Genomic DNA, 27,789 nt, shown 5'->3' with positions numbered 1-27,789 from the left:
AGAGAACCCAGGCACGCACGCATGCACTTACCTGGTCTGCAGACTGGCAGAGCCCCTTGGGTTCCTGCTCATCCACCTGCAGCAAAACCCTTGGTGTTTCTAGGGAGCCCTTTTATGGGCTTCCCCCACCTGCTTGCACCACCCTCAGGTGCTCCCCAAGTGCCAGGAATCCACTAATTGCCCTCTGCTCCCAATTAACCCTTTCATGTTTCCCCTGGGGTACCCCCACGCCCGTGGCTCTGCTTTTGTGGGCGTCCCTCCCAAAAAGCAGCTCGCACACAGAGGCCAATGCTGCTCTGACCCCTGGGGTGGGCTCGTGGGGGGAAAACGGCCCTTCCTTACAACCTGTTGGGCCTCAAGACCGATATTTGGGCAAAGTTATCTTCAGCGGATGTGCAAAGCCTGCCTCCCCAGCCAGGCTTAGCTTAAATCAACGTAAAACTGGTTTAAACTACTCTGGAGGAAAGAGAGAGAAGAATAGCTGCTTCGGGTCTCGTTCTGATTTAGTGAAACCAGTTTATATTTGTGTTTATGCAGGGCTTGCCTCAATAAATCCCTGGATTACTGCCTGCGTTTATAAGTGATTTAAGTTGGTTTAAGGGATTCTAGCTTGCGATAGTGTAGCCAAATTGGTAATTCACACCAGGGCAAAATAAATAAGCGAATGGCAGAGAAGGGCTCTCAGACCATGCTGACACTGATTTTCCTGTGCACTGCCTCCTGCTCCTCCCTGCTTCTCACGCACAGCCATGCTGAATCCCCCAAACCATCCCCGTGGGGCCTTTTAACCCAGTTCAAACATCCTGTATTGGAGCTTGCACAGAGAGCTGGGGTCAACCGAGGCCCAGAAAGTGCCGTGAAGCCCCCCAGGAGCCCAGCACAAGGCAGGACGCGGGGTCCAGCCGTGGAAGCAGGCAAGGGGAAATATTTGGGCACCAAACAAGCAGATCCCCATTCCCCTTGAACGAACGATCGCTGCTATTGCCTCATCTCTGCTAAGGTCTGAGCACTCCTGAACCGGGACTGTGCTGGAGCAGAGACAAGGTCTGAGTCACGATTTAAAATAAAAACTTCTCTAAAAATACTTCCTGGCAGCGACTCCCTCCAGCACGTGGCAAAGTAACCCTGCACCCTCCGGTCCCGACCCAAATCTCAGCCCAGGTGCTTTGGAGCTCCATTTCATGGCAGGGCAGACACAGAGGGCACGGAAAGCCCCTTCCCCATTCCAACGCAGCTCCCAGGTCTGGGTCCTTCCCGTGCAGACCCCCTCTCGCTGCTGGGTGCCCCTGGTCCCCTCGCCCTCCTGCCGAGGGTCCGACATCTCTGTGGGACCGAGCCCTGCTCGGCTGCTCCCGCTGCTCTAATTGCATATCTGCGAGGTGGAGAGCTGCTGTAACCACAGCCCTGGCACGCTATAAAAGCAGAGAGCCGTATGTGATCATTATGCAAAGGACTCGCTCCTTTATGGGGTTTGGATTATAGTTTGTAATATACGAAGCTAAACTGCAGAGTGCGTTTGGTTTTATGGGCGCCATAAACCCGAGCAGCTGGGAGGGAGCAAGCGAGCCTGGCAGCAGTACGGGGGCTTCTCGTACCCATCACGGGGCAAGTGGTGCCGGGAAAACCCCAAAATGGGGATTGTGTCCGAGCCCCTTTGCCAAAGGGCTGCCCAAGCAAGCACCGTGCCAGGGTATGGGGTGAAGGAGCTGGGCAGCACCCCCAGAGGAGCCACGTGTCCCACCCTGGCTCTTGTGTGGAGCAAAAGTGCACGAGGAAGGGAAAGGGCACGGCTTCCCTGTCTTTTTTGTGGGGTGAATATTCCCCAGGGCAGAGCCCAGGTGCCCAGGAGGCTGGGGAACACCCCAGCTACCGAGGAGGGTGCCAGTGGTGTCAGCTCCCCTCGCCCCGGCTGCAAATCTCCTCTTTTATTGTGGTAATTGCCAATGCTCCCACCGCCGTGAAAATCAAATTACTCGGTGCAGAGATAAGGGAGCCCCGCGCCGGGGGGAGGACGGGGCGGGTGGGGGCCAGGGGCCGCGTGGCAGCTGGCTATCACAGGGATGCAGGGGAGAAAGGGATGGAAAATACAAGAGGAGCAGCTGGGGGTTAGGTGATTTTTGCAGCCTGCAGAGCAGGATATTGCTGCTTGGGGAAATAAGAGGACCAGGGTATAATCAGGTTTTTCCTTGCTCGAGCTCTTTCACCACCGCTTCCTCCCCACTAAATGCTGTCACCTTCAGCCCAGTCTGAATCCCAGTCCTGGCCTGGAAGGATTTGATAAATATTTAAGCAAAATGCTTTCAGCATGATACACGTACGGTGTGTGCTACGGCACCGAGGTGCAGGGGGATAGCTCGGTGCGGGCACCACCTCCACAGAAGCCCTTTGCAGCCGGTCTGGGTTAATCATCGCGGCTTTGCCCTGGGAATTTTTAATTTAACCAGCCCCTCGGAAAAGCAGGCACATATGTCTGCTCAGCCAGAGAGCAGCCGGCTGCTGCCGTGAGTTGCTCAAGGATCCCCCGTGGGAGAAGTCGTCTCCAGCCGGCGGGCGCTGGGAACCCAACGCGGGGATTTCGCACACGGCTGCTCCACGGCTCCGACCCCACCGCGGCCGCCCTTTATCTCCAACCACTCCCCCCACAGAGCACAGGAAACAAACCAAACCAAACCAAAATAATTTCCTTTCTCATTTCCTTTCCCTCGGCCTGCCGGAGATGGGCAGCTCTTGGGGCCTTCGGGAAGGAGCAAGGGAGCGTGGAGCAGCCGGGGTGCGCCTTCGTGCCCCGCTCCTGGGCAGCCCTGCCTGAGGTCAGGCTTCGCTCCGAGCTTCTCCAGCTGCTGGGGGCCAGGGAAAAAAAGGCAAAGGGAGACCCAGGAGCCCCCAGCCCTGCAGGTGGGGGCACGGGACCCTCTCCCCTCCAAGCCCTCAGTGTCGCGTCTTGGCTGCACCAAGCAGAGAATCTTGGGCTGAGCAGAGGAACACTGCCCCCAGGTTTTTTTGGGGGGAGCCCCCAAAGCTCTGCTCTGACGGGAGATGTAACCACGCTTCCCTCCGCAAAGATCCAGGATGAATTATTTAGGCCTGTAACGCAGCAGCTCTGCTGAATTATTTAGGGGGATTTGGATTTGTAGGCCAATGAAGCAGAAGCGAGCGGTGCTGAGCGGCGCGGTGAATAGTCCCAAGAGAAAGCCGGGTCCTTTTTCTTCTTTTTCTTTCCCTTGATAAGCGTTACAAAAGCAGCCTGCACAATCTTCAGGGTGAGTCCTGGGAGTGAGTAAGACAAACTGCCCTCACCGCTTTCTCCAGCAGAATATTTTTGCTGCCCGGCTGGTTGCTGGCGTGTGCAGGGCCGGGAGATAAGCGTTGCACAACCCAGCGCGCAGCGCCCAGGAGGGGAGGAGCAGGAGGGGGAGGCTGCCGGTGGGAAAACCTCTGCTCCTCTCCAACCCCTGCAAACCCCACCTGAGCTGCAGGGTCGGGGCAGCACAGGGGCATGGGGGGCTTCAGTTTTGCAGCAGATTTCTGTTTCTGACCCCAAATAAAATACCTGGCTCCAGCGCACGCCTGCAGCCTGGGATTCCCCACCAGTGCCCCCCAGGTGCCATCAGTCAGAGCCTTCCACAAATCCTAAACATAAAATCCTGGGTACTCTGACAGATACTGTACCTGAGGGTCTGCGTGCATTTACCTTTTGTCTCGAATGCCCCAAGGAGTCACATTTTCCAGCTTTTCTCTCTGACCCTGAGGTCTAGAAACTTTGTTTGCTATCGGAGCTCCTGCAGTGAAATGACGCCAGGATGATGCTTTAGGAGAATTCCTGGGTGCATGCAATGATCTGGGCTGGAAAAGCAAGCCTTCGCGGCGTGACCGGGGTGTCCAGCTGACAGACACCCAGATTAGCACCGCAGATCAATACCCAGAACCGCTCAGAATCTTATCGCTGCTTTGCAACTCCGCTGGGCAGGGAGGAAGCTGCTTTGTTTAGCTGCAAAAGCAAACTTTGCTTTGAGGCTCTGGGGACATAGTCTGGGCTTGTCTCTATTTTAGCGTCGAGCAAAGGAAGAGGCTGAAGAGCTACCACGGAGCTGAGAAATGGACGTGCTCTTGTCATTAATTTTAATGGGAAAGGAGCAGATGAATCCCAGAAGTGGAAGAGGAAATTTCAGCCTGCCTTCGCTAGCTCGGGTGCGATGTGCTTTTCTCATGACCTTTTGTCTTTTATTTGCTGCTAAACTGGCTGGGACTGAAACCCTCAAGCACAACGCTGTGAGAGCAGGCTGGTGGGGTCCGAATGCCTGGCTGGGGACGGGGTGGGGGGTGCTGGCTGCTTCGTGGGGCTCCCCAAAACCGAGCCAAGAGCAGCGCCTGGCTTACACAGGCTCGAACTCCCCAAGTTGCTGCTAGGCTGGGAAAGCCACGCGGAGTTCTCTGTTCATTCCAGCTTTGACTGGCTGTGTTTTACCTAAAATTAGGGTAAATTGTAGGTAAAAGTAGAGCAGAGAGCACAACAGTGCTGATAAGTGTCCCGCCAGTGCCTCGTCCCTTGGGTTTGTCACTAAGTCCGGCCAGGAAGGGTATGGCCGGAGGGGTCGGCTCAGTGGGATCCCCCCTTCACCCCAACCCAGACAAGAAATGCCCACAGCACGGGCTGCAAAAGGCTTTTTTCATCTCCCCCTGCACAGCAGCCTGGCAAAGGCTGGCAGCACAGCCCCCATGACACAGAAGCAGCCACCACGAGCATCGGCCGAGATCCTCCCTGGCCGCAAACAGAAGTTCCTCTTGCTACCTTGCACCTCGCTGCCGTGGTGTTTACTTATTCACCCCGGGACGGCGAAGCAGGCTGCTCTCCTCTCCTGCATGCACATGTCCCTGCAGTTCCTCCGTAATTATGCTGAGCAGGTCCACAGGTTAATTGCCATTTGTAATCCTCCTGCCCAGCAGAACTGACCGAGCACCAAGCACTCACTCTTTGCTGCCGAGTTTCAGCTCCAAATCCCAGGCATGGCCACGCACGGAGCTCCCCTGCACGCTGCCCCGCAGGGTAGCCCTGTGCTGGCTGCAGGGCCCTATTTTCAGCTCACGTCTTGCTAAGGACTTGATTTGGGGCAGTAAATGAGGGTGGATGTTCCCAAGCGCTTGCCCATCACAAGCGCATGCCCGTGAAGCCCCGAGTCCCTCGTCTCCTTCCTTTTAGCAAGGCTCAGACTTCCAGCAGCCCCCCGGTGACAGTCAGGGGCAGCTTTCCAGCACCACCACCTGCAAAAACAGAGCGATTTTCTCCCCGCGGCAGCACTCCCTTGAAAGCCGAAGGGCAGCCGGCTTTACCTGCTGCCTCTTTTTCTTGCCTTGGACGGGAAACACCCGGCCGTGCAGTTTGGGGAAGCAGAGCAGGGCGTGTGCGGGCAGAGCCTGCCCCAGCGCCGGGGCAGAGCCTGGTCCCCTGCCCAGCTGCCGGCACCGGGGCTGCCCCTTCCCTGCACCTCCAGCACTGCCCAGCCCGGCTTCCCGGCTGGAGCCTGCATCGCTATTTAAAATTGACAAAATTAAGGCGCTGTCTGATCAGTGAATAAAGGTATTTTCTGGGCAGCATCCTCATCCCGTTCCCCTCGGTGCCATTGGAGCCCTCCAACCCTCCGGAGCATCCCGCGGCTTCGTTTCCTTTTCCCAGGCTTGCCTCACTTCCAGTGTTGCTTCCTGGGCCTGCAGGGAGAGAAGCCATTAAATACACCCACTCCTTGCTTTTAGCACTGGTCTGATTCTCCCGTAATACCCTTAAATGGGTATGAACTTAGTTTAAGCTAGATCCAATTTCAGCGGGTTTGTAAATAATTTGTTAGCAAAAAAGGGAAAAATATCCCACTTCTGTCATTTCTGCTTATAGTTTCGCTTGAAACGTAAGGAAAATGGTACTCTCATTCAATTTATTCAATCTACCCATGCAAATCCACTTAGGGCTGTGCCAGGATGCCTACGCAGGAGGCCTTTCACCAGGGCTCAGCACCCCGCGGCCGGGCAGGGGCTGGACGTGCACCCCGAGCTCTTCCACGAGCCGCAGCTCGGCGAGTGCCCTTTGCTGTTCTTCTCTGGGGCTACCCTGGCCTGGGAAAGCTTCCAGGTGACTGGGGAGCGAGGTAACACCACGAGTCAGACTCGTTTGAGGGGGCGAGGACACGGCAGCCGGGGCGAGTGCTGGCTTGCGCGGGATGCATGAGCCGGGGAGGACGAGTTTCAGCCGAGGAGGAGCTGCAGGGCCCGCGGGGCGGCCACGCCGGAGGGGACAGCACGGGGACACGGCGGGGCTGGGGCACTCACCGCCCCGACCCCCCCAACAGGAGGGTGGTTGAGCTCCTGAGCTGCATCCCTGCAAAATCTGCCCAAGTCGGGACAGTTCCTGAAAAGCTGCAGATACAACCGCTGGCCCATCTGGTATAAATAACTTCTTGGCTTTGCTGCCGTGTTTTGTTATGACTTACTATAGAAACACGAAGCTCCATTTGAATGAAAATGAATCATATTTTTTTTTTTTATGCCTTTTCCCCTTGAGTGAAATCCTGTTAAACCATTCCTCTGCACTCACTGGAATACTTTTCTTCTTCTCTTTCTCCTTCTCCTTCTCTTTCTCCTTCTCCTTCTCTATCTCCTTCTCCTTCTCTATCTCCTTCTCCTTTTCTTTCTCTTTCTCCGTTTCTTTCTCCTCCTCCTTCTCCTTCTTCTTCTTCCTCTCCTCAATTTTTAGGTCCTAAAATAGCAAATTCCAGCTGACTGCTTTCAAGGCAACGAGGCGCCCGCAGGATTGTGGGAGCGTTGCTCAAATCAGCAGAGAAACTAACCGAGCTGCCAGGAAACAATATTAAAAAAAGACGGGGGGTGGATCTCGTCCGCCAAGCGCCAGCCCCGTAAATCAAAGCGCTGCGGTCGGAGCAGAGCCGAAACCTCGCTTCTGCCCTGCTCCACCCCGGAGCAGCTCTTTGTGCTCGCTGTCAGACGCCCCGCTCGCGCGGCGGCGTGGGGCAGGGCACGGACCCGGCCGCTCCGGTTTGCAGCCCCGCGCGTTCACACGGCGCCGCTCAGCCTCCTGCTGCCAGCTCGGCGTGTGAGCCGGGCACAGCAAGCCCTGGCGCCCGGCCTGTGCTGCTCTCCTCGAGTCGTGCCAAAGGCAGCCGTGGAGCAACGCGAGCCCGCTCCCGTGGGGACCTGCGGGCAGACGGGTGCCGCGCTGCGCAAACCAGTTTGAGACCAGTTCGGCCCCCGTTCCCAAGGCTGCAGCGATGTGCCGGCTGCCGAATCCCCCGACCCCTTCCCCAGGTTGGCGCTGGGAGGTGCAGGAGCTGTTGTGGGGCTGGGGAACCCCCCCGGCTGCCCCCTCGCAGGGTGCAGGTGTGTGCCGGAGCCGGAGCAGCCTCCCCGGCCACATACCTGGCGGGGACGTGGCCGCGCGGCACCGCACGCGGGGACAAGTCCCGATGTGCTGCCAGCCACCCCGCGAATTCCTGAGCGCTGCGTCAGCTGGCGGCGGCAAACAGGCCTGCTCGGCACGGGCAGGAAACCTGCCCCCGTGTAGGAAGAGATTAACGACGGAGCGAGGAAGGAGGAGGCGAACAGATCTCCCCAGGGGCAGACGTACGGGCAGGGGAGGGATGTGGGAACGTAGCTGCGCCTCCAGCCAAGCTGGGAGCAGCGGGACATGGGAGCTCTGCATGTGGGTCCCCGCTCGGCTTCCTCCTGGGGCTGGCAGAAGCACACCCCACCGCGTCTGCCCCCTCACGCTGCAGTCCCACAGGCAGTCCGCAGCCTGCGCAGACCTCAGCCCGCTGCATTTGGGGCGTTTTTGCTGCCTGGAGGTCCGGCTGTGCGCAAAGTCCTGCCGGGCCCGTGCACAGGCTGCGGAAGCTCAGCTCCCCTGCGCCCTGCGTTTATTTGCCTTTCCAGCTGATAAAACCGTGCACTTGGGGGGGGGGGTGGGGGGGGGGGGTTGTTTGCAGAGCCAAAGCCACTTCACCGAGCATCAGCCTGAGCGCGGCGAGGCTGCCCTGCTGCTGCCGGCAGCTCGGCTGGCTCCGCAGCCGGCCCAGCTCCGCAGGCACCGTGCCTCAGTTTCCCCACCTGCCCTTCGGATATCTCTGGCCACGGCCCTGCAGATCAGCTCCCCGCAGTCGGCGGCTCGGGGATCGTGGCATTATTTCTGCTGTGTGGACGAGCTGTGGCTCAGCCCAGCGGCTGCCCCAGTTCGGGGTACTGGAGGCTCCACTTCCATGGTGCCAAGCGTCCCCTCGCAGCACCCCTCGCTCTCCCTCAGCCCCATCTATGGCCAGAGCCGGACCCGGGGGCTCGCCCCCGGTGTGGAGCACAGAAAATCCCCTTCTCCAAACCGCAGCCGGTGGTGCTGGGGGGCTGCCTCCGAGACCCCCCCCCCGTCCCCGGGCCGGCACCGCGCTGCGGGGCGCTGCTTGCGGCAGCCGGGGAGGGAAGGGGGAGCTGCGGGCGGGGCTGGGGGGGGGGGCACGGCCGGGACACAAAGGCCGGGGGCTGCTCCGGGGCGGGCCGATGAGCGGGGCTCCCGGCTCCAGGCTCCTCCTCTGCCGCCGCCGCCGCCGCCGCCGCGCCGGGGATGCTGCGGCCGGGAGCGCACCGGGAGCCCCGCGGAGCGCAGCGCCGCGCCCGGCACCCAGCGGGCACCCGAGGTGGGCGAACCCCGCGGCTTGGGGCGGGGGGAAAGGGGGGACAGGGGACGAAGGGGACAGCTCCGGGGGTGGCCTCTCGGGCTGCTCCGTGGCGGCCGGGGGCGCGGAAGGGAGCGCAGCGCCTCGCCTCGGGGGGGTACCGGGCACCGGGAGGGGGTACCCGGGGCGCAGCCGGTCCCGGGGCGCTCAGCACAGCGCTGGGAACAGCCTGGAGCCTCCGGTGGCACCGCTCGGGGCTCGGGTACCCGGTGCGGGGAGGGCTGCCCACGGCCCGGGGGGGGTGAGGACGGGAGCCCCCCCGGCCCGGAGGTGCCCCCCGGAGCATCCCAAAGCGAGCGCGGCCCCGGCTGCGCGGCCCCGTGGGGAGCGGGGCCCCCAAGGGCTCGGCTCTGCCCCTCCGCTCCCCGCCAAGTCTGGGAAACTTCTTCTGGAGGCGGCGGGGAAATTCCGCGCCTTCAGCGCCCGGCTTGGGGCTGCTGCTGCTCGCACAGCGCCCGAAGTCCCCGGGGAGGGAAGGGAAGGGAAGGGAAGGAGCGGGTGCCTTCGGGGTGCTGCTGGCACCCAGCCATCCCCGGGAAAGGGACTGCGTGCCCGGGTCAGGAATTATCCGCCGGTGGTGCCCGGCTGCGTGGGGCAGGACGGGCAGCGAGCGGGTGGGCGGCGTGGGTGGGAGAGGGTTGGCGAGGCTGGGGGCTGGGGGCACCTCTGGGTGCAAGCCCCGAGTGTGTCGGGGTGCTGGCGCGGCTGCGTGTGAGCGTGCAGCTGGGTACCGCTGCGCTGGCCGTGTTTCAGCCGTTCCTTGTGCGCACAGATGCGTGGCCGGGCTGGTTCTCGTGTCAGCGCCTTCCTCGGTGCGGGTGTGCAGGATGCGTGCCCGGCCGTGCACCTACGGAAACACACGGGGGGAGGTCAGGGCTGCCTGCAGGACGCACGGCCCTCGGATCCTGGAAAGCCGGGGATTAACCTCAGCCTCTGAAAGCGGTGCTCCAGCGGGGCTGTGGCTGTGGCAGGACTCGGCGCCGGGCTGTCACTGCTCACCGCTCCGCACGGCTGCCGGCAGATCCGCAGAGCCCGGCAGTGGCTGTCTCCTGTCCCAGCACAGCTTGGCACGGCACGGCACGGCACGGCAGGGCTCCCCTCTTCGCTCAGCTGGCTGGGGAGTTTGCACCTGGCCGTCTCCGAAGGAGCCCTGCAGGGAGCACCTCGCTTCTTGTCATGGCTCAGGAGTTTTTGGCCACGGGTGCAGCTTCCCAGCAGGGTCCAACACACGCAGCTTGGCCCAGGCTGGTGGAGGAGCCCCCAGTAGCTCCCACCCGGTCCCACCGAGCACGGCCGTGCCCACACACCCCAGTCCCAGCTGCATCACTGCTACGAGCCCCTTTTCCCCTGGGTGTTTGCAGCTGATTTCCTGTCGTCCCCTTCTGCCAACACCCCCAGCGCTGGTGTCAGCCCCTTCCAGCTGTGCCGTGCCCCGGGCACCTTCTCTCCTGAGGCTGCCGGAGCACCCCGGTGCCAGGAGTTCCTCTTTGCAGTGCTCACAAGTGAGCCGAGGCCTGTGCACCCCTCGGGGTGCTCACAGCGATGGGAGCAGCACCCAGCCCAGCTCCCTGAGCAGCTCCCGCGCCTGGCCGCATTCCTCCGGAGAGCCCGGAGAGCTTGTTTTCCTCTCCGAAGGCTGCGGCGAGTGCAGCGCAAGCAGGAAGGAGAGTCCTCGCGAGTCTCCGCTATCAGCCCTCCCGATAGCATCGCTCCAGACGCTGATTAACCTCCCTTTGAAATAATTGCCAGCGGAGAGCCTGCCCGGCTGCTCCCCGCCTGGACCCAGCCTCCCCCGCCGGCCCTGCAGCACCGACCTGCCCGGCTCGCACCTATCGAGGGCTGGGCTCCTCCGAGGGTCTGCGGAGCCCCCCAGTACCCATTTCGTGGTATCCCCCGTGCAATTAATCACCAGGGCCGCTAATCAGTGGGACAACGGCTTGTAAGCGCAAAATCATCAGAGCGGGGGAAATTAATGGCAGATGCAAAAGTGCACTCGGGAGAAAAACCGTGTGCTGGGGGGGTTGGCAGCCCCTGCCATGCCCCCAGCTGTGCCCGTGCCCCTCCTGCTCCCCGGTGACCCCCTCCTCCTGGCGCCGCGGGCTGCTAAATTGGTCCCGAGTCGTTCCTTGCCACCCACCCCTTAGTCACTCTTCCCTGGCAGGCAGCGCTGCGGAGCGGTGGGAGGCAAACGAATGCGAGACTCGGGCAGGGAAAGGAGGTTTCAAGCAAAGCCGTGCGGGTGCAGGGACTTCCAGGGCAGGCGTCCCGTGCTGAGGGTGCAGGGGACAGACCCCGGTGGGGGTCACATCGGGCGCACGAGGAAGCAAAAAGGGGGAGCCCAGCCCGTGCAGGTGCGGGGCAGAGGCAGGGATGCTGCCCCAGCCAGCCGCTGCTGCTCTCCCGTCCCGTGCCTCTCTCTGATGATATTGTTAGCCCTAAATCGTCGCTTTCCCCTCTTTGGAAGCCTTTCTTTTGCCACGGGCAGGCACAGTCACGCTCAGCGCCCGCTCGGGTGAGGCACCCGTGGCACGCGGCGGGGTGGGCAGCTCTCAGCGCCACCGGGAGCAGAACCCAGCCGAGAGCTGGATCGCGTTCCCACCTTCCTCGAGACCATTCAGAAACCCGTCCCCGCCTGCGGCAGCGAGAGCCCAGCCCCAGGCACGCTCCGCGGGACGCTCGGTCACCCCCAGACACCCCGCGGTGCGAGGAGCTGCGTGGCCAAGTGTGAAATGATAGTAGCGCTGCTCCAAGCTGCTGCTACCGCCGCTTCCCAACCTCCTGAGCGCCGTGTGTGCTTCTAAATATTTTTCCTGGAGGTGGCCAAGCCGCTCCTTGCCTGATTTACCTCCCGTTGCGTGCTCAGGGGGCTGCCCTGGGCGCGTGGTGGGCTGGCAGCAGCTGCAGCGGGGCGCACGGCGCGGGGCGCGGCGAGCAGCGGTGCGGCAGGAGTGGGCAGGAGCTGCGTGGATGGTTGCCATTAGGGATTAGTTAAAAATAGCCGGGAATGCACAAAGATTTGGCACGTGGGTCACCGAGGCTTTCCTGCACGGCTTGTTCGCCGGCGGTGGGTTTTTGCGCGCGCTGACGTTAAGAGAAGCCCCCCTCGGGCACGGTGCTCGGCGGGCTGGTGCTGGGGAGTGCCGGACGTGCGCACGTGTGGCCACCGCCTGGTTTTGGGGAGCAAAATCCAGGGCAGGGGGCACCCCATGGCACTGGTAGGGCTGGGATTACACCAGAGCTGTCAGCGAGCCCCATCCCTGCTCCGCTGTGCAGCTGGGGGGGGGCCTCAGGGCAGCAGCAGCACCATGTTTCAGACCTTCCTCTTCCTCTTCCTCACACGCCGAGTTCTCCTCCTGGGCTCGACGGGGATCTCGTTCACCTCCTCAGGCCTCCGAGCAGGCCGGCTCCTTCCAGCAGAGGGTAGCAATGCGTGCGCCTGCTCCCCTCCTCGCAAAAGGGGCTCCGTAATTATTTATCCTCCTCTGCTGAACCTCTCGCCCTGGACAAGTGGAGTTCCTCTCCCCCACCGCTGTTTTCTAAGGCGTTTATCGAGTTTTTCCTACGTGCAGAAGGGATAAACGTGGCCACTGGCCATATTGCACAAGCAAAGAAAAGGATGTCAGAGGTTGGAGCTCAGAAGCTGGAAGGAGCGTTTCGGTTTTTAATCGCCTTTTAGCGAGACTCCAGGGGTAACAGCAGCAAAAGCCAGAACCGCACCAACAGACAAACTGCCCTGAAATGCCAGCACCCGTGTTTATTTTTTTAAACAGTTAAACGACATCTCCATAAGCCAGTTATGGGCGATCTCGTTTAAAGGTTAATTGAGTATTCCTTGCAACTTTGAAGCACATTTCTCCTTGGAGAGACTCGCTCCGTTTGGCAGCCAGGCATTAAAGGGGTGGTGTTCACAATGGGCCAAGGCTGAAAAAAAAAGAGGAGGAGGGAAATAGGAAGCGAGAGCTGAATTTGCCTTTTTGGTTTTTTTCCCCCTTCTGTGGCTGCTGCGCTGGAGCCTGGCTGAGCGGAGCAGGGCTGAGGACTTGTAACACTCCGGAGAGCAAGAGAAGGAGGTGAGGGAGGATGAGAAGGCAGCGGCAGCACAGCAGATGCTCTGCACGGCAGGGACCGAGCCGGGCTTTTCATCAACAGGCAGAAGTTGCTTTTTTCTCAGCTCCCTCTTGGCTGAGCGTCACGCAGGGTACAAAAATACCCAGCATTCAGGCACATCACGGCACAACTGGTACCTCAAACAGGGAAGGACAGCACCGAAATGTCGCCTGGCTCCCTTCTGGAGCTCGGGCGCGGTGAAGCCAGGCACGGACCTGACCCGGAGAGGATCTCAGCTCGGTGGCAGATCTCGATCGAGGTCCTACCTCGAGGGCAGGAGCAACGAGGGCCGTGCTCCTGGCTGCTTCTCAGCCGCCTGGGAGAGGGGGGGAGGCAATAAGAGGCGAGAAGATTGCCAGCGGAGCCCCGTCTCCATGGCAGCCCGCAGCTCCACTTCTAAATTTTCCCCTGTGCACGGAGAGGATGCTTCTCCTCCGTGTGCTCCGGGGGGGCTGCGGCAGAGAGAGCCTCACTCGGGGTGTTTTCTGGCAGCCGGGGAGGGACTGGTTCGTGGAAGAAACCTGTGGCACCACCACCTTGTCATCACCTGGGGGGAACAGGCTCCCCATCCCTCGTTACTGCCCTATCCATAGTCAGGGGACAGAGGAAGGGACGTGCAAAGCCCGTGGAAGCAGAAAGCTGGGAGGAGAAGTATCTAGGGCACATCTCGAGTTACGTGAAGTTCTTGCTATTTTGGGCTGGACCCTTTGCATCGACTAGACCCCAATGAAAGCGCGTGGGAGATGTGCAGGACACCGGGGGCTGCAGCCCCTCGACGAGCTCGGGCACCCCGCAGGCATTAGGGGACGGTGCCTGCAGCTCCCAGCCCCGCTCGGAGGCACCTGCACGATGCACGGAGCCGCTGAAGCCGCCTCGGGCACGCCAGCCCCTCACAACCATCCTTTTTGGCTGCCCCCCCCCCCCCCCCCCCCCCAAATCTTCACACCCTGGCAGATTGTGTTTTACAGGGTCGGAAATAGATGCGCGAGAAGGGGCCTCGCGGATCCCAAGTGAAAGCCGGGCTCAGCTGTCACCCACCCCGGCACCAGCTGCCAGCCCCAGACGGTTCCCAAAATAAGCAGCACCGTGGCGGGGAGGCGAGGCCCCCCCCTGAGGCACGGAGCGGCCGCTTCCCACCTGCCAGCCTGGCGGGGACGGGCGGCGAGGGATGCGCTCGCCCGCACGGTCCTCCCGGGACTGCGAGCTCCCGGGGACGCAAAAACCCTTCCCGAAAAGTTGCCCCGTTAGCAGAAGGGTGCTGCCGGGAGCCTCGGTGCGGAGCTGGTCCTGTCGCGGGCAGGGTGCTGATCCCCGGGCTGCAGGAGGTGGCCGTGCCCAGGTGTGCCCCCAGCGAGCAGCAAACCTGCGGGAGACAACCCCCCGAGCTTTTCCGAGTTTCCAATTAGCGGGGCTTTAATTGCAGTATTAGTTGCTCATTAATGGGAAAAGCCAGATGCTCTGAAGTTAAGCTGAAAAGATCTTTCTCCCCAGCCCGGGAATATTTAACCGCGTCTCGTACAAGCGTTCCCTTTGTACCGGGAGCATGACTGATCTGACTTGCGTGGGCGCTGCTGAATCACTGACGGGTGCCGAAATCTGCGCGAGGCTGCTGGCAGGAGCGGGATGGAGCCGCCAGGAGCTCCGGGTAGCTCGGGGGCCACAGGTGGTTTTCCTTCGCGTGGAGGCAGGCGAAGGCTGGGAACTGGTTCCCTGCCATAAGCTCGTGTAGAAAGGCAGCGCAGCCCTGAGCTGGAGGGCTCTGGGTTTAACCTAAAGCAGGGTGAGAAACATTTGGGCGCTGGTCTGAGCTGAGGGATGGGGACGTTGGGGCAGACCTGAGGTCACCAGCAGAAATAGGCGGCACAAGGAGCTCAGAGAAGAGCGACAGACCAGCCCCGGGTGGCAAGAGCAGGGCCAGCAGAGGATCAGGACCCTGGAACAGCGTGGGGACGTCCCAATGTCCCGATACCCCGATGTCCTGCTGTCCCCGTGCCCTGATATCCCGATGTCCCTATGCCTGGTTTGTCTCACTTCTCAGTCCCTCTCGGGCTAGGGAAGCAGCGAGAATAGCGCACCGCTTTTTGCAGCCCGCATCTTTGCTTGTGCTGTTACTTTGTGCTCGGGCCAACCGTCCGGTACGCATTTGCTGCGAGGGAAGCACGAGGCTCTGCAGGAATGCGGACGCTTGAAGTCGCGGGGCTTTGCTGACTCGCCCCGAATTTCTGCAGGTTGTGCAATCGTCCCCGGGCAGGGCCAGGAGCCTCCCTGCCTGGCCGGGGCTCCCGCTCAGGGAAACGCGGCGGTTTCCCCGCGCAGCGTGAAAGGAAGCTCTGCACGGCGGGCGTTGAGTCAATATCCTCTAAAGCTCGCTCTGCCAATATGATTCATTGTCGATTTGAGAAATTCCTCTTATCCTAGCACTGGCTTCCCCAAACGTAGCTTAAGCCAGGCGCCTACAACCTCACAGCGCCGCTTTGCCCTGCTCACCCACGAAGGCCGCTTGTCGGCTCGCCCCAGCTCGGGACCGGGCTCTCCCTCTCCAGATGCCTTGCCCAGATGGGACACGGGTGCGTGAAGCTCCCTTGAGCTCTTCTCAAAGCAGATGAAGCGTTCAGCAATGATATTTTGCCTTTCCCAGCAAGGCTGGCAGGAGTAAGTGGTGGGGAATAAGTGACACCCGAGCCGTTCTCCTGCAGGAGCCGGGTGCGAGGAGGCAACGCTTGGTGCTGCTGCTGGGTTTCAAAACGGGTACAGATTCCCTTTTGTTGCTTTTCTCCCCGTTGAGCAATTGAACCTTCACCTCCAGGGCCCGAGCGGGATCCCGGTAAGAGCCCAGCTGCCAGGGGACACTGGCAGGCACGGCGCAGCCTCCGACTGCCACACTGGCACCGAGCCCACCCAAACCTCTGCCAAACCCTCTGCTGGCTCCTCTAACAAGCCCCAGCCAGGGGGTGTGAATTCTCTCAGTGTTCATTGAAATAACATTAAGTGTGATGGACTCCCGGGCTATTAGAGTGGATGTAACATGTAATTGAGGCCGGTTATTCTTCATCTGGAGTGTCCCCCTCCGCTAATGGCAAATCAGGGCAGAACACATGGCGCGCGCTTTGTGCGCCCCGATTCAATTCACCCGCTGCCTCCGATCAAAACGATCCCAATGAATGTCAGTGAATGAGCGGGGGACAATGCCTCGGAGTGAATGAAAGCCTTGTAATGGGGCCCTGCGCCGGCACCGAGCCACAATTGAGCACCGCGAGGACGGCGGCTGCCTGGGCGGCGTTCGAATTCATTCCCATTAGCGCCATTAGGGCGAAGATTACGGGGTGGGGGCAAGGTCGGTGCCGCCGATGGGGCTCTCCAAACCTCATTGCTTCCATTTCTTTGGAGACTGAACTGAGCAAGGCTGGAGGAGGGCACTGGGAGAGAGGGCTGAGCGGGAGAGCCCGAGCAGAGGAGCAGAGGCAAGGGGATGCTCGCACAGCCCGGGGCGGCCCCTCTGTCACCAGCCTGGTGTTCGCCAGCATCGAGGACGTGCGGTCCTGTTTAATCCAGCAAATCCCGGTTTTGATTCCAGATCCCAAGCCCGGCTCAGTGGGACTGCTGCTCTCCAAGTTTTGGATTAAGCCGCCTCTTCATAAAATCATTTAGTCAGATGCTCCAGGTAGCACGTGCATGGCTTTTCACCATGGAAATGCCCACATTTTCCCCCTGGGGCCACATTCTTAGCGTCTCAAAGACCCAAATCGTTGAGCAAAACAAGGGCACATCACCTGGCGGCGATCGAGGGAAAGAGGAAGGAGACGGCTCCTGGATCCAGCTCTTGGCAGCTGCTGCTGCTTCTGTGTTATCTGTGCATCTCCCAACAAACACCCAAATGTGTGGGTGCATCTGCACAGAAACGATGAATAATAATGCGAGAGGGAAAAGGAGTAGGCGAGAGGGTGCAGGAGAGAAGGAAGCTCTCCCATACCAGGGGGAGAAGAACAGGATCAGCAGGGAGGGAGTTAGGCTGCAAAGCCCGGAAAGAAACGAAGGCTCCCACTAAGGTGACCTGGCTGGGGAGAGCAGAGAGAGAGGAACTGCCTGTGAAAACTTCGCGAGGAAAAGGGAAAGGCTTCAAAGAAGCTGTGCTGCGAGGAGATAAGATTAAATTCCTGCAACAAGGGCAGCAACGGGAGAGTTGTTCTCCTGCGCATGATTGCAGGGCAGGCATGATTGGATTTGGGAAGGAATGTGGGACGCCGCTCGTTTTTTTCTCCTCTTGCTGAAAAAGCAAGAGTGGGGCCAGCCCCGATTCCCCCTGCCCAGACAGCCTGGACCTGCTTTTGTCAGCAGCCTGTGCCCGGGGGGGCTGCGTGGTGCTGTGCTGCCTCCGGCCCCCTGCCCACGGCTGCACGCTTGCACCCAGGGGCACACAACGCGGGGCACCCACCGCTGCTGGGGCGCTTGCATCACTCCTATTTTTGTTTGTCCACCCCCATTTTACACTTTGCAGTATGCCTAACCTAGCTGAACCGTGGGGCTGCTGCCAAGCACGCAACCCCCCCCGTGATGTCTCTTTCTCTATGCATATGCATACACACACATGCATATATATATACATGCTTGTACGTATATAACGAGTAGTTTTCGGTCGGCTCAGCAAACCAATCTGGCTCCCTGTAGCGTCACACGGTCACTAGATGTGACGCAGGGGAAGCCACAAGCACACAGGGAGGCTGAGCAAGGCAGGGGACAAATCCAGCCCCCTCTGGGAGCACCAGCCCGTGCCCTCTGCTCGCCCGGCGCGCTGCTGTGCTCCCAGCCCCGCTGCCTCCAGCACCTTTTGCTCTCTGCTAACACTGTACGGTTGAATGCCAACTCCTCCACGGCTTTCAAAGTGCTCGTTTTTAAATCGAAAGAGGGAAGGAGAAGAAAAAGACGTGCCCGGCCCTCCCAGGCATGCGTAGGAGGGCTGGGATTGATTGAAACGCCTCCTGCCAAGAGACTGGAAAGTCCCAGCTCTCCCTCCCCAGCGTTTCTCCCATCTTCTGCAGGCACTCAAAAAAAATAAATAATAATAATAATAAAAAAATCAAGGCGGCAGCAGCCCGAGGGACACCCACGAGGTGCTCCGGAGCTGCGGACCTGCGCCGTAGGGCGCCAAAGCTCCCCGACACCTCTGCCATCGGTGTGCGTGAATAGACCGCTGCCTTCCCCTCGCTGGCTCACACATGTTGAACGCTGTCTCCGAGATGCCACAGCGAGAGCTGGCAGCTTTTGTGCTGTGACACTGCCTTTTTTCTTCGGCAGGCAGATACACACGGGCGCGGTGTCGGGAACACGCCGGCGGAGCAGCCTTCTGTGCCAATTATCCTGTTCCCTGCAGCGCTTCCTCCCCCTCCGCGCGCATTATGCCTCTTACCCTGTAAAAATGAATGAATCCGAAGTCATCGATCACTTTTAACATAGCAGCAGCCAGGCAGCAGCTCAGACCCCGCTCCTTGCTTACTTCTCTTAATCTCTCGAAAATGGATTTAGGGATTAAAGCGGATATTCTGTCTTTCTGGGACTTTTGGTTGACACTTAATCAATCTGGGTCCTCAGGGCACGGAGGAAAAGAAAACAAATAAAGCTGAGGGAAGAGCACAGGTTGCGGTTGTCCTGCTCAGGGTGCAGAGGAACCAGCAAAGGATCCCGATGGAAAGTCAGGACAGGAGGAAACTGGGGGAAACGCGGGAGCAGCTCCCTAGGGCTGTCAGGATGTGGCTGCATGGGACAAGCAGGCAGCACCCAACCCATGCCATTGACCCCATCCTGTGGGTGCTGAGCACCCCGGTGCAGAGCCCAGCAGCATTGAGCAGTCTGCAGGCAGCGGGGAGGTTTCCGATTGTTCGCGCTCCCCAAGTGACTCAGCCACCAAACAATTCCCCTTTTCTCTCCCGGCTTCCTATGCAACCTGGATTTAGCTCACTTTGATTGTGCTCTAATTTCTGCCTACCAGCAGCTCATCCCCCTTCTCCCCACCTCACCCTTTAATTACCCAGCTGGAAGGTGCATCTCCATTATCTTCCTGACACGGGGAGCCGAGCACTGCACAGGCCACCAGGAGCTGGGATTTTTCTCTCTCCCCCCACTAACAAAGAGAATTAATGCAGAGCCCGGCATACCTCCGAACTGTAATCGCAGCGCTCAGCGCACACACATAACGCCTCTCGTCGTCTTAAGTGCTGCACCGGCATTAAGCGTAATTAAGCCTCACAGCATCCCTTTTCAGGCAGGTTAAGAGGAGCACTGGAAATTGGAGAGAAATCCGGGAGCCAGAGGCTGCTGCAGGAGCGGCGCTGAGCGTGGCTGTCGGGAGAGCAGATTCATCCTGCAGGGCACAAGCGAGTGTTGAAATCGGTGCCTACCAGGCACCGAAGATCTCTCTAAATCCTCATTTTCAGAGCTTGCCGTGCAGCCCCATGAGGCTCCTGGCGTGCCCCTGCACCTGGCAGCCCCCTTCCAGCACCCAGGCTTGGGACAGGAGGCACCCAGCCGTGCCATGGTGGGTGCCAGCCGGCCTCGGGGAGGCAGAGAGGCTTCTGGAGCTGTCCCCATGTGCTGGGGAAAGCCTTGCTCCTCCCTTAGCCCCACTGTGAGCATCCCTCTCCCTTGCACACACCCAAGGAGCACGCACGCCCTTTGCACGAGCCCTTCCAGCTGCCCGTGCCAGCTTGCACCCAAACACACGTGCACTCGCGTCGGCACCGATCCAGCTCGGCCCATGGGTGCAGGATTGGCCTGGGGGTGCACAATCCCACCCATCCTCCCCCCCCCAGCCTTGCTCACCCCTCTCTTTACCCCCGCAGGACCTCAGCTCCGGGGCGCAGCGAGATCTTTGCTATGATTGCAGCAGCGGCCGGCTCTGCCCGCCGCCCAGACGCCCCCCCAGCGCGCCGCCCCGCCGGGCCCCGCTCCCCCCGCCGCGTGCCCCCCGCCCGGGAGCAGCATGGGCAGCGTCAGTAGCCTCATCTCCGGCCACAGCTTCCACAGCAAGCACTGCCGAGCCTCCCAGTACAAGCTCCGCAAGTCGTCCCACCTGAAGAAGCTCAACAGGTACTCGGACGGGCTGCTCCGCTTCGGCTTCTCGCAGGACTCCAGCCACAAATCCGGCTCCAAAAGCAGCAAGAATGAGGACTTCTTTTACATCAAGGTCAGCCAGAAGGCGCACGGCTCCCACCGCCCGGACTACACCTCGCTCGCCGGCGGGGAGCTGGGCGGCCAAGCCAGCACCAGCGGCGTGGACTTCGGGACGCCCACGCCGCAGAAGCTGATGCCCTTCCCTGGTCAGCTGGACGTGGTCAGTAGGGGACAGGGTGCCCCAGATGTGTGGGTCCCTGCCCCATCGGGGCTGCAATTATGGGGTGGGGAAGTGTGTGGGGCTGGTTGCTGATGGGTTTTATCACAAGGCTGCAGCTGGGGGTGTTCTGTGCTTTGGGGGGAGGCAGAAGGGATGAAGGAAAGATGCTTACGTGGTGTGGGTTTGTGCTGACGGGATCTGCTCTTCCCACAGGGCGTGGAGAAGCCCGCTGCGCGACCCACCGCCTTCAAGCCAGTGCTGCCCCGCTCCGGCGCCATCCTCCACTCCTCCCCGGAGAACGGGGGGCACCTTCCCCAGCAGCTGCACCCCCCGGACAAAGGCAAGGAGCAGGAGCTGAAGCCGGTGCCGTGCTCGGGGGGGCTGTCCGACTCGGGCAGGAACTCCATGTCCAGCCTCCCGACGCACAGCACCAGCAGCAGCTACCAGCTCGACCCCCTCGTCGCCCCCCTGGGGCCCATCAGCCGCTTCGGGGGCTCGGCGCACAACATCATGCAGTGCGCCGTCATCCAGGACAGCAACATGATGAGCCTCAAGGCCATGTCCTTCTCCGATGGGGGCAACAAGATCATCAACCCCGGCAAAGCCCCCCACCACCACGCCGCCGAGAAGACCACTTGCATCCGATCGCCCATCTCCACGGACGAGTCCACCATCCAGGAGCTGGAGCAGAAGCTGCTGGAGAGGGAGGGAGAGCTGCAGGAGCTGCAGCTGAGCTTCGAGGAGAAGGAAATCAGCTCCTGCCAGGCCTACGAGGAGAAGCAGCGGCGCTGCAAGGAGGAGCTGGAGGGCCTCAAGCAGAAATGCAACAGCAAGCTCAAGCAAACCTCGCAGAAAACCCAGCGGACGCAGCAGGTCCTCCACCTCCAGGTGTTCCAGCTGCAGCAGGAGAAGAAGCAGCTCCGGGAGGAGCTGGAGAACCTGATGAAAGAGCAAAACCTGCTGGAGACCAAGCTGAGGTCCTACGAGAAGGAGAAGACCAGCTTCGCCCCGGCGCTGGAGGAGACTCAATGGGAGGTAGGTGGCACTGGGACAGGGCTGAAAGCAAAGGCTGCACGGGGGAGGAGATGGCGCCAGCACCGGCAGCAAACCAGCGGCTCTTCCCCATTTTATACCCACACCTTTAGCAGCACGGGGGGGCTGAGCAGTGCAGGGGGGGCATGCGCCCAGCCCATGCACCCTCCATACCCAGGAGGTAGATGTTTAAGCCAAGGGGAGCCCCAGTCTGTCACCTGGCGGCTCTAAGCTGTGGCTCTGAACCTTTAACCCCTCAGCACTTCACATCGTATGAGGAAAAAACTTCCACATTAAATAATCATTAAATAATATTAAAATAATATTTAAAATAATTTAAATTATTTAAAATTTAAATTGTTTTAATAAATTTTTAAAAATAATATTTAAAATAATATTAAAATAATTAAATAATAAACTCAGTCATTAAAATAACCCAGTGCTTCCAACCTCCAGCGCAGGGACTTCCAGGCTGCCTGCCCCAAGGGAGCGGTAAGGGGCTGCCTTCCCATGGAGTCTTGGCCTTGCTGTGGTCCTTTATTGAAAAGCAGTAAAACCTCTCACCCCACGCCGAAGCTTAATTTTCTTACTGATCGGGTGTTGCTGGGCAAAGACCGTTAAACAGCTGAAAAGTCAGATCACCCACTGAATTAAATACACCAAGCTATGCTCCCTGTGACTGCGCAGGGAGGAGCGCAGCTCGTGCCCGCTGTGCTTCCAGGAGCTTGGTGTTCTCCTTGGCTCCCTTTCAGGCAAGGGTTTACCGTACAGCTTGCAAAGACACCACAAGTTATAGGATATGATCACCATCCCCTCCCCGTAAGCCCCGCCGCCGTCCCACCTGCAGGGTCCCACCAAGAGTAGCTGATGCTGATACCCAAAAGCCACCCCTGGGCTCATCGGTCCCAGCCCTGATGGGGCAGAGGGGGGAGCTCAGTGGGATTTCCCTGCCCTGCTCCCATGGGTGCCCCATCCCGTGGGGTTCAGCCCCACCGTGGGTGCTCCCCGAGCACCCTAACCCGGGTGCTGCCTCCCTGCCCGCAGGTGTGCCAGAAGTCGGGGGAGATCTCCCTGCTGAAGCAGCAGCTGAAGGAGTCCCAGACCGAGCTCAACACCAAGACCTCCGAGATCCTCAGCCTGAAGGCCCAGCTGAAGGAGGTGAGGGCCAAGATGGACGGGCTGGAGATGAAGACCCAGGACCTGGAGGGCTCCCTGCGCACCAAAGCCATGGAGCTGGAGGTGTGCGAGAACGAGCTCCAGCGCAAGAAGAACGAGTCCGAGCTGCTGAGGGAGAAGGTGAACCTGCTGGAGCAGGAGATCGTGGACCTGCGGACGGAGCTGGCCGTCCTCAAGGAGCAGCTGAGCGAGGCCCGGGACGGGGCCAGGCCCTGCCAGGCCATGGCGGACGATGCGCAGGCCCTGCAGGGAGAGGTGGAGAGGCTGAGGGCCGAGCTGAAGGCCGAGCGGGACAACAACGAGCAGATGACCTCCGGCTTCCAGCACGAGCGGCAGACGTGGAAGGAGGAGAAGGAGAAGGTGATTCACTACCAGAAGCAGCTGCAGCAGAGCTACCTGCACATGTACAAGAGGAACCAGAACCTGGAGAAGATGCTCCAGCAGCTCGCCGCCGGGGAAGACGGCAAGGAGCCCATCGAGCTGGACATACCCGGCGCCGACGTCCCCTACGAGGACATCATCGCCACCGAGATCTGACCCGGGTCTGCCTTCTCCTCCTTGTACAGTTGAGATGAGCCATGTATTTATTAGCGGAGCTGGCGGCCTGGCCAGCTCCCCTCCCTCCCCGCGTCGCCCCGCGGCGTGCCCGCCGCTGCCTGTCGTGTTGCAGAGGTGAAGAAGCCACTCGTGCCAATGGTGACGTGCCAGCAGCCCCCCTCGCCTCCCCCCTGCCCCCCGGTAGGACCGAGAAGCTGGTGACGGGGGCGGGCAGGGCAGCAAACGCTCGGGTAACGGAATGATGCAAAATGCCCAGGACCTGCATGGTGGCACGGCTCTGGGGACGGGGACATCACCAGCTTCAAGAGGAAAGAGCCCCCAGCACATCGCCGCCACAGCCTGGGGAAAGCACGGAGCTGCTCTCGTGTTATTTATCTTTTATCAGCTGATGTTGGGCACACCAGGAGCCACGGAGCCAGCCCAAGTGCCCCAGCTCAGGCTGGAAGCCCTGACCCCCTCCTCCTGTCCTCCAGCTCCTGCAGTGCCTCGGAAGGACCCTGCACACACGCACACACTGATTTGCACCCATGGACGGGAGCAACCCTCGGTGTGCCCCATGCACAGGGGGAAGCACCAGCTCCCGGAGGGACTCACGGCCGTCAGCTCACCCAAGGCACCTGCCAAGAGGTGCCCGGTCTCCAGAGGTGCCTCTCGGGAAGCAAAACGCCTTCCAGCTTCAGGGAGCAGAAGGTGGAAGTAGCCAGAAATCAGCAGGGATTTCTATTTTTAAAGAAAATCCAGAGTTAAATGCTTCCCGCCTTCTCTGTATCTTTTTAGAGTTGCAGCAACCAAAAATGCAGATTTTTTTCCCCCTATTCTCCCGTCACAGCAGTCACTCCAGCACCCAGCACCAAGCCCCTTACACCCAACACCCCCATCGGCATCACCTCCCACCCACGACCACCGTGCACCCGCACGTCCCTTGTCCCCATATCCTCACCTGAAGCCCCCCAGTCCACGCTGTGGAGCACAGGGACCCCCTGGCGTGCCCACAACACAGCTCAGAGCCCCTCGCCCTGCTCCAGCCAGCCGGCACACACAACACACAGAAACCAGTCTGTGCCTTCTGTACCACCCCAGCACCCCGGCACGTCCCTGCTGAGCCCAAGCCACGGCTTGCTGGAGAAGAGCAAACCCCAGGCTCCAAATCTGGCCCTCGAGATGCAGGGCAGGGATGGCCACCGCGTTGGGATGGATGGCCACCGCATCGGGACGGCCACCCTGTGCCCAGTTTTGGAGAGCCAAAAGAGCGGGGGACGAGGGATGGCTCCCAGTGCCTAACGCACCGGCTCCGCACCCAGCCCCTCTCCAGCTGGGATTTTCTGCATCACCCAAGCCATATCCTTGCCCCGAGCGGGTCTGTCCCCCCCGCACACCCCACATCCGAGCCAGAGCCCCTCTCCCACGAGCTTTTTCCGTGCCAAACACGCGCAGGCGGGAGCGGAGAGCCCTGCCCGGCCGCCCAGCCCCGTTCCTGCCCGTCCCCGTCCCCGTCACCCCATCCCCGCGTCCTCAGCAGCCAGCGCTGTACGATGTGATCGCCCGGAGGCGTCGCCGTGCTGCCTTTGCACAACGCTGTGTGTGACCGTATGCATCGCAGATGTGTCGCTCCCCGGTGTGAGTAGCGGCTGCCCTGCCCCCACGGCCGCAGCCTGTACATATAATTATTTTTCTGCAGGTTTTTTTGTTTTTCCTTTTTTTTTTTTTTTTTTTTGGATGTTATTTCTGGTGACTGATGTAAACTACTGGTAATTTTATGGTTTTATTTATAAATAAATTTTTTAAAACTTACCTCGTGCTCTCCGAGTGCCTGCTTCGGCGGTGGTCAGAGCGCTTCTGCCACTGGTGAGCACCCGAATTTCTCCATGCCCCTCTCCAGGGCACATCACCCCCCAATCAATGCACCATCTATCACGGCAGGCACCGCGGTCCCCTTTGGGGACATCCTTCCACCTGGCCCTGCTCCTTTCCAGCCCTGCCAGTGCTTTCCTGCATGGGCAAGCGGCGTTATCTCTGCTTTGCAGCTGGGATAACCCATGCATGGCAAAGCAGCGAGCGAGCGCGGGGGTGCTGGAAAGGAGGAGATAATCCCCCCGCGTGCCGCCGTCCTTGCAGACGGGTCGATTTTTGTCCCTCCCCAGCAATGGAGCCATAGAAAACAATTACAGAGAGATACAGGGAAAACAGCTTGGCAAAAGCCGGCACATGTTTTGACTATTTAACACTGTTTTCCCCCAAAACTGGGAGCACAAAAAAAAGGGGAGCACTCCAACTGCGGACAGCACCACTCGTCCCAACCCGCCAGGCTGCTCCCACGGGGCCCGAGCCACGCACGGGCTGCTCCGTGCCCAAAACCTCGGTCGGTACCAGCCCCAGCCCCGCTTTCCAGGGAAACCTTGGCATCGCCGGCGCTGCCTGGGGCGCGAGGCAGGTTTATTTTTAGAGCCTTTGAAAACTGCCGAGGAGAAAGGAGATAGAAAGCCGTGCGTGCGAGCCCGCTCTTCCCCGAGCGGCACCTTCTGTTGCAAAACACCTCCGGGTGCCGCCGGCTAAGCCGGGCTTATCCCGTGTTTGGGTTTAGGGCAGCAGCAGGGAGGAGCCCCCGGGCCGGCTGCTGTCCCATCTCATCCCAAGTTATCCCAGGGAACGTCCCCAGCCCACGGAGGACACAACAACGGGGCAGCGCAGCGGGGGCTTAACGGGGCCACCTGTGTCCCGATGTAGTGCGTGTCCCCGCTGTGGTGACAGCCCAGCAGCCAGGGCAGGGAGAGGGGAATGGGAGAGAGACGGAGGGAGCGGAGATCTCGAATGTCCAGGGCGGCCCTAAGGAAGCTGCTGGTGAGAAAAAAGCTGTGCCAACCCCGCAGGAGGGCTGGGAGCATCCCCTGCCTCAGGTAGCAGCAGGAGCAGGGCAGCGGCACCCGCCAGGACCCCGTGGGGTTGTGTCAGGGTGCTGTGGGACTGCAGGGACAGCCAAATAGCAGAAAGAGCCGTGGCCAGGACACCGCTGTTGCTGCACGCCCAGGAGGAGTGCAGGAAGGAGCACAAAGCCCTGGTGATATGGGTAAAGCCATTTCCCAACCCCTTCTGCTGGACATGAGCGGGGCAGCATCGGGGTGTCGAGCACCAAGCACAGGGTGCAGCCAGGAGATGGGGGCACAGGGAGAGAAGCACCAACAGCTCCTGCATCGCCCCACGGGCGCTCGGGTTCCCTGCGCTACGTTAGCGCTGCTCCAGCTGCCCCAGCCTAACCATCAACAGAAGGAGTTTGAATTAGCTGTTGAACTAATCAGCGGATGCAAATAAGCTTGGAGACAGAGGAAAGCTGATTTGCATCTTCTCTTAACACCCCGGTGCCACTGCACCAGTTTCTGGCCATGGGGGGGTGGGGGGGGGGGTGGCTGAGTCGGTCCCAAAATCTCAGCAGGGCCAGGACCAGAGCTGCCTTTGAAAGAGCAATTAAAGCGAGCCACCTTGCGCACGCAGGGCGATGGAGGGTCGGAGGCAAAGCTGCTTTTGATGTGCAAATAACCTGCAGCAGCTCTCCCCACCAGCCCCTGCCTTGCATCTGCCAGGCGGGCTGAAAACCCGAGGGCCGGGGTGGGGGAAAACGCGTCCACTGTTTGCTCTCCTCCCTTCCTGAACCAGACGACAGCTGTCGTGTGCTGCTCGAGCTGTCGCGTGCTTCTCCGAGGGACCCAACTGGCTGAAATCAGGCGGCGGAGGGGGGATAAGGCCCCCAGGCAGTCCTCATTAGTCATTACTCAGAAAACAAAACAAAAAAAAAAAAAAGGGAAAACACTGTGTAAACGCACTAGGGCGGCAGCTGTGAGCTCAGCACGTCCCATTTAGCACGGTACCTGCTGTCTCCGTGCGGTGAAATATTGCTGTTTGCCCAGCACCCGGCTAAGCGCCGTGCCGGGGGATGTGGCCTCACGGCAGAGCGTCCCTCGCCCGCAGACGGCCCAAACCCGTGTTCCCTCGGTGGGGTTTCTAAAGCTCTCACCCCCCGGGGATGCGTTGATCCGAGACCATCACCTCGTGCCCGGGTCTCCTTTGCTGCCTGGCCCTTGGTGGGGCGAGCAGGAGGAGAGCTGGCAGAGAGCATCGCTTTGGGGACGAGGGAAGCCCCAGGGCTGGCCAGGCTGGGGGAGACACCCCCATTTCCATGCACATTCCTGTGGCCGGTGCCACCAACTGCAGCCCCTCGTCCCCATTTGTCTTGGGGTCAGGGTGCCCAGAGAGGCTTTGCCCACACTCGGACAGGAGCCCGCTGCCGGCTCGCAGGGGGACGCCCCATCCAAACGCCCTTTTGCTTTCCCTTCCCTTCGAGCTGGAGGAAGGGCCACGTTCCCAGCGCCGTGCTAAAATAGCTGAGCTGCAAGCCCCAGCCTGCTCCCGGGGCCTCTGGCTGATGCTAGCTGAAGCTATTTTTGTCCTTCCCCTCTTGCAGGGCCCCGCGCCAGGCTCGGGCTGTTCGCTACCTGCAGGACAGGGGACCTGCCGGTGAGCACAGGTCGCAGTGATGCTGTGCCCGTGCTGGCCGCTGCATTTCCTCTAGCAGCACGAGTCGGGAGGAAGACAGAGCCTCCTCTGCCTGGATTCGTGCCTCCAGAGCTAGCTCAGGTGTGCTTGGCCAGGAGCAGCACAACCTGGGTGCTCACCTGCACGAGTCTGGGGCAGATCAGGGCTGGACGCTGCCGCCAAACGTGCCTCCTTAAACCAGAGTTCGTAGCGGTTCGAACGGCAAACAAACCTGAATTAGCTCCCCCAGGTAGGAGCTGGAGAGCCCCGGCAGGCCGGTTTTGTGTCTGAAAGCGCAACCCTTGACCTTACAAAACCAGAACCAGCCCTGATACGCGCATGCCC

The 27,789-nt window shown here is 60.4% G+C and overlaps 2 protein-coding genes across 8 annotated transcripts in view; one reads left to right on the top strand and one right to left on the bottom strand.

The window, feature by feature from the left end:
* The window catches only part of LOC310886680 (uncharacterized protein), a 134,245-nt gene extending 125,828 nt beyond the window's left edge, over positions 1-8,417 (bottom strand). For 5 of the 7 annotated variants that reach the window (XR_014575416.1, XR_014575417.1, XR_014575418.1 and 2 more), the window contains exon 1: positions 32-8,417. Coding sequence is in view for 1 of the 7 variants with exons in the window: in XM_083811582.1 (XP_083667708.1) it covers positions 5,596-5,703; positions 6,581-6,742; positions 7,420-7,689 (540 nt within the window). In the remaining 6 variants the exon portion in view is untranslated. The remainder of the gene's footprint in view (positions 1-31) is intronic. The other 2 variants (XM_083811582.1, XR_014575421.1) reach the window with 2 other exon arrangements.
* Positions 8,418-8,538: 121 nt separating this feature from the next.
* LZTS1 (leucine zipper tumor suppressor 1) lies at positions 8,539-24,711 on the top strand. The gene is made up of 4 exons (XM_083811561.1): positions 8,539-8,684; positions 19,664-20,154; positions 20,368-21,189; positions 22,231-24,711. The coding sequence occupies exons 2-4, from the start codon at positions 19,804-19,806 to the stop codon at positions 22,897-22,899; spliced, it is 1,842 nt and encodes a 613-aa protein (XP_083667687.1). The 5' UTR covers positions 8,539-8,684; positions 19,664-19,803; the 3' UTR covers positions 22,900-24,711.
* Positions 24,712-27,789: the final 3,078 nt, after the last annotated feature.

Source organism: Anser anser (genome assembly GCF_964211835.1).
Source record: "Anser anser genome assembly, chromosome: 26".
Lineage (NCBI taxonomy): Eukaryota > Metazoa > Chordata > Aves > Anseriformes > Anatidae > Anser > Anser anser.
This window is presented reverse-complemented; position numbering and strand designations above follow the sequence as displayed.

What these genes read in the sequence shown, in the direction of transcription:
- LZTS1 (XM_083811561.1), top strand. Translation starts at nt 19,804, where the DNA reads ATGGGCAGCGTCAGTAGCCTCATCTCCGGCCACAGCTTCCACAGCAAG. An exon ending in TCCCTGGTCAGCTGGACGTG is followed by an intron (nt 20,155 to 20,367) that starts GTCAGTAGGGGA and finishes CTCTTCCCACAG; the next exon opens with GGCGTGGAGAAGCCCGCTGC. An exon ending in TGGAGGAGACTCAATGGGAG is followed by an intron (nt 21,190 to 22,230) that starts GTAGGTGGCACT and finishes CCCTGCCCGCAG; the next exon opens with GTGTGCCAGAAGTCGGGGGA.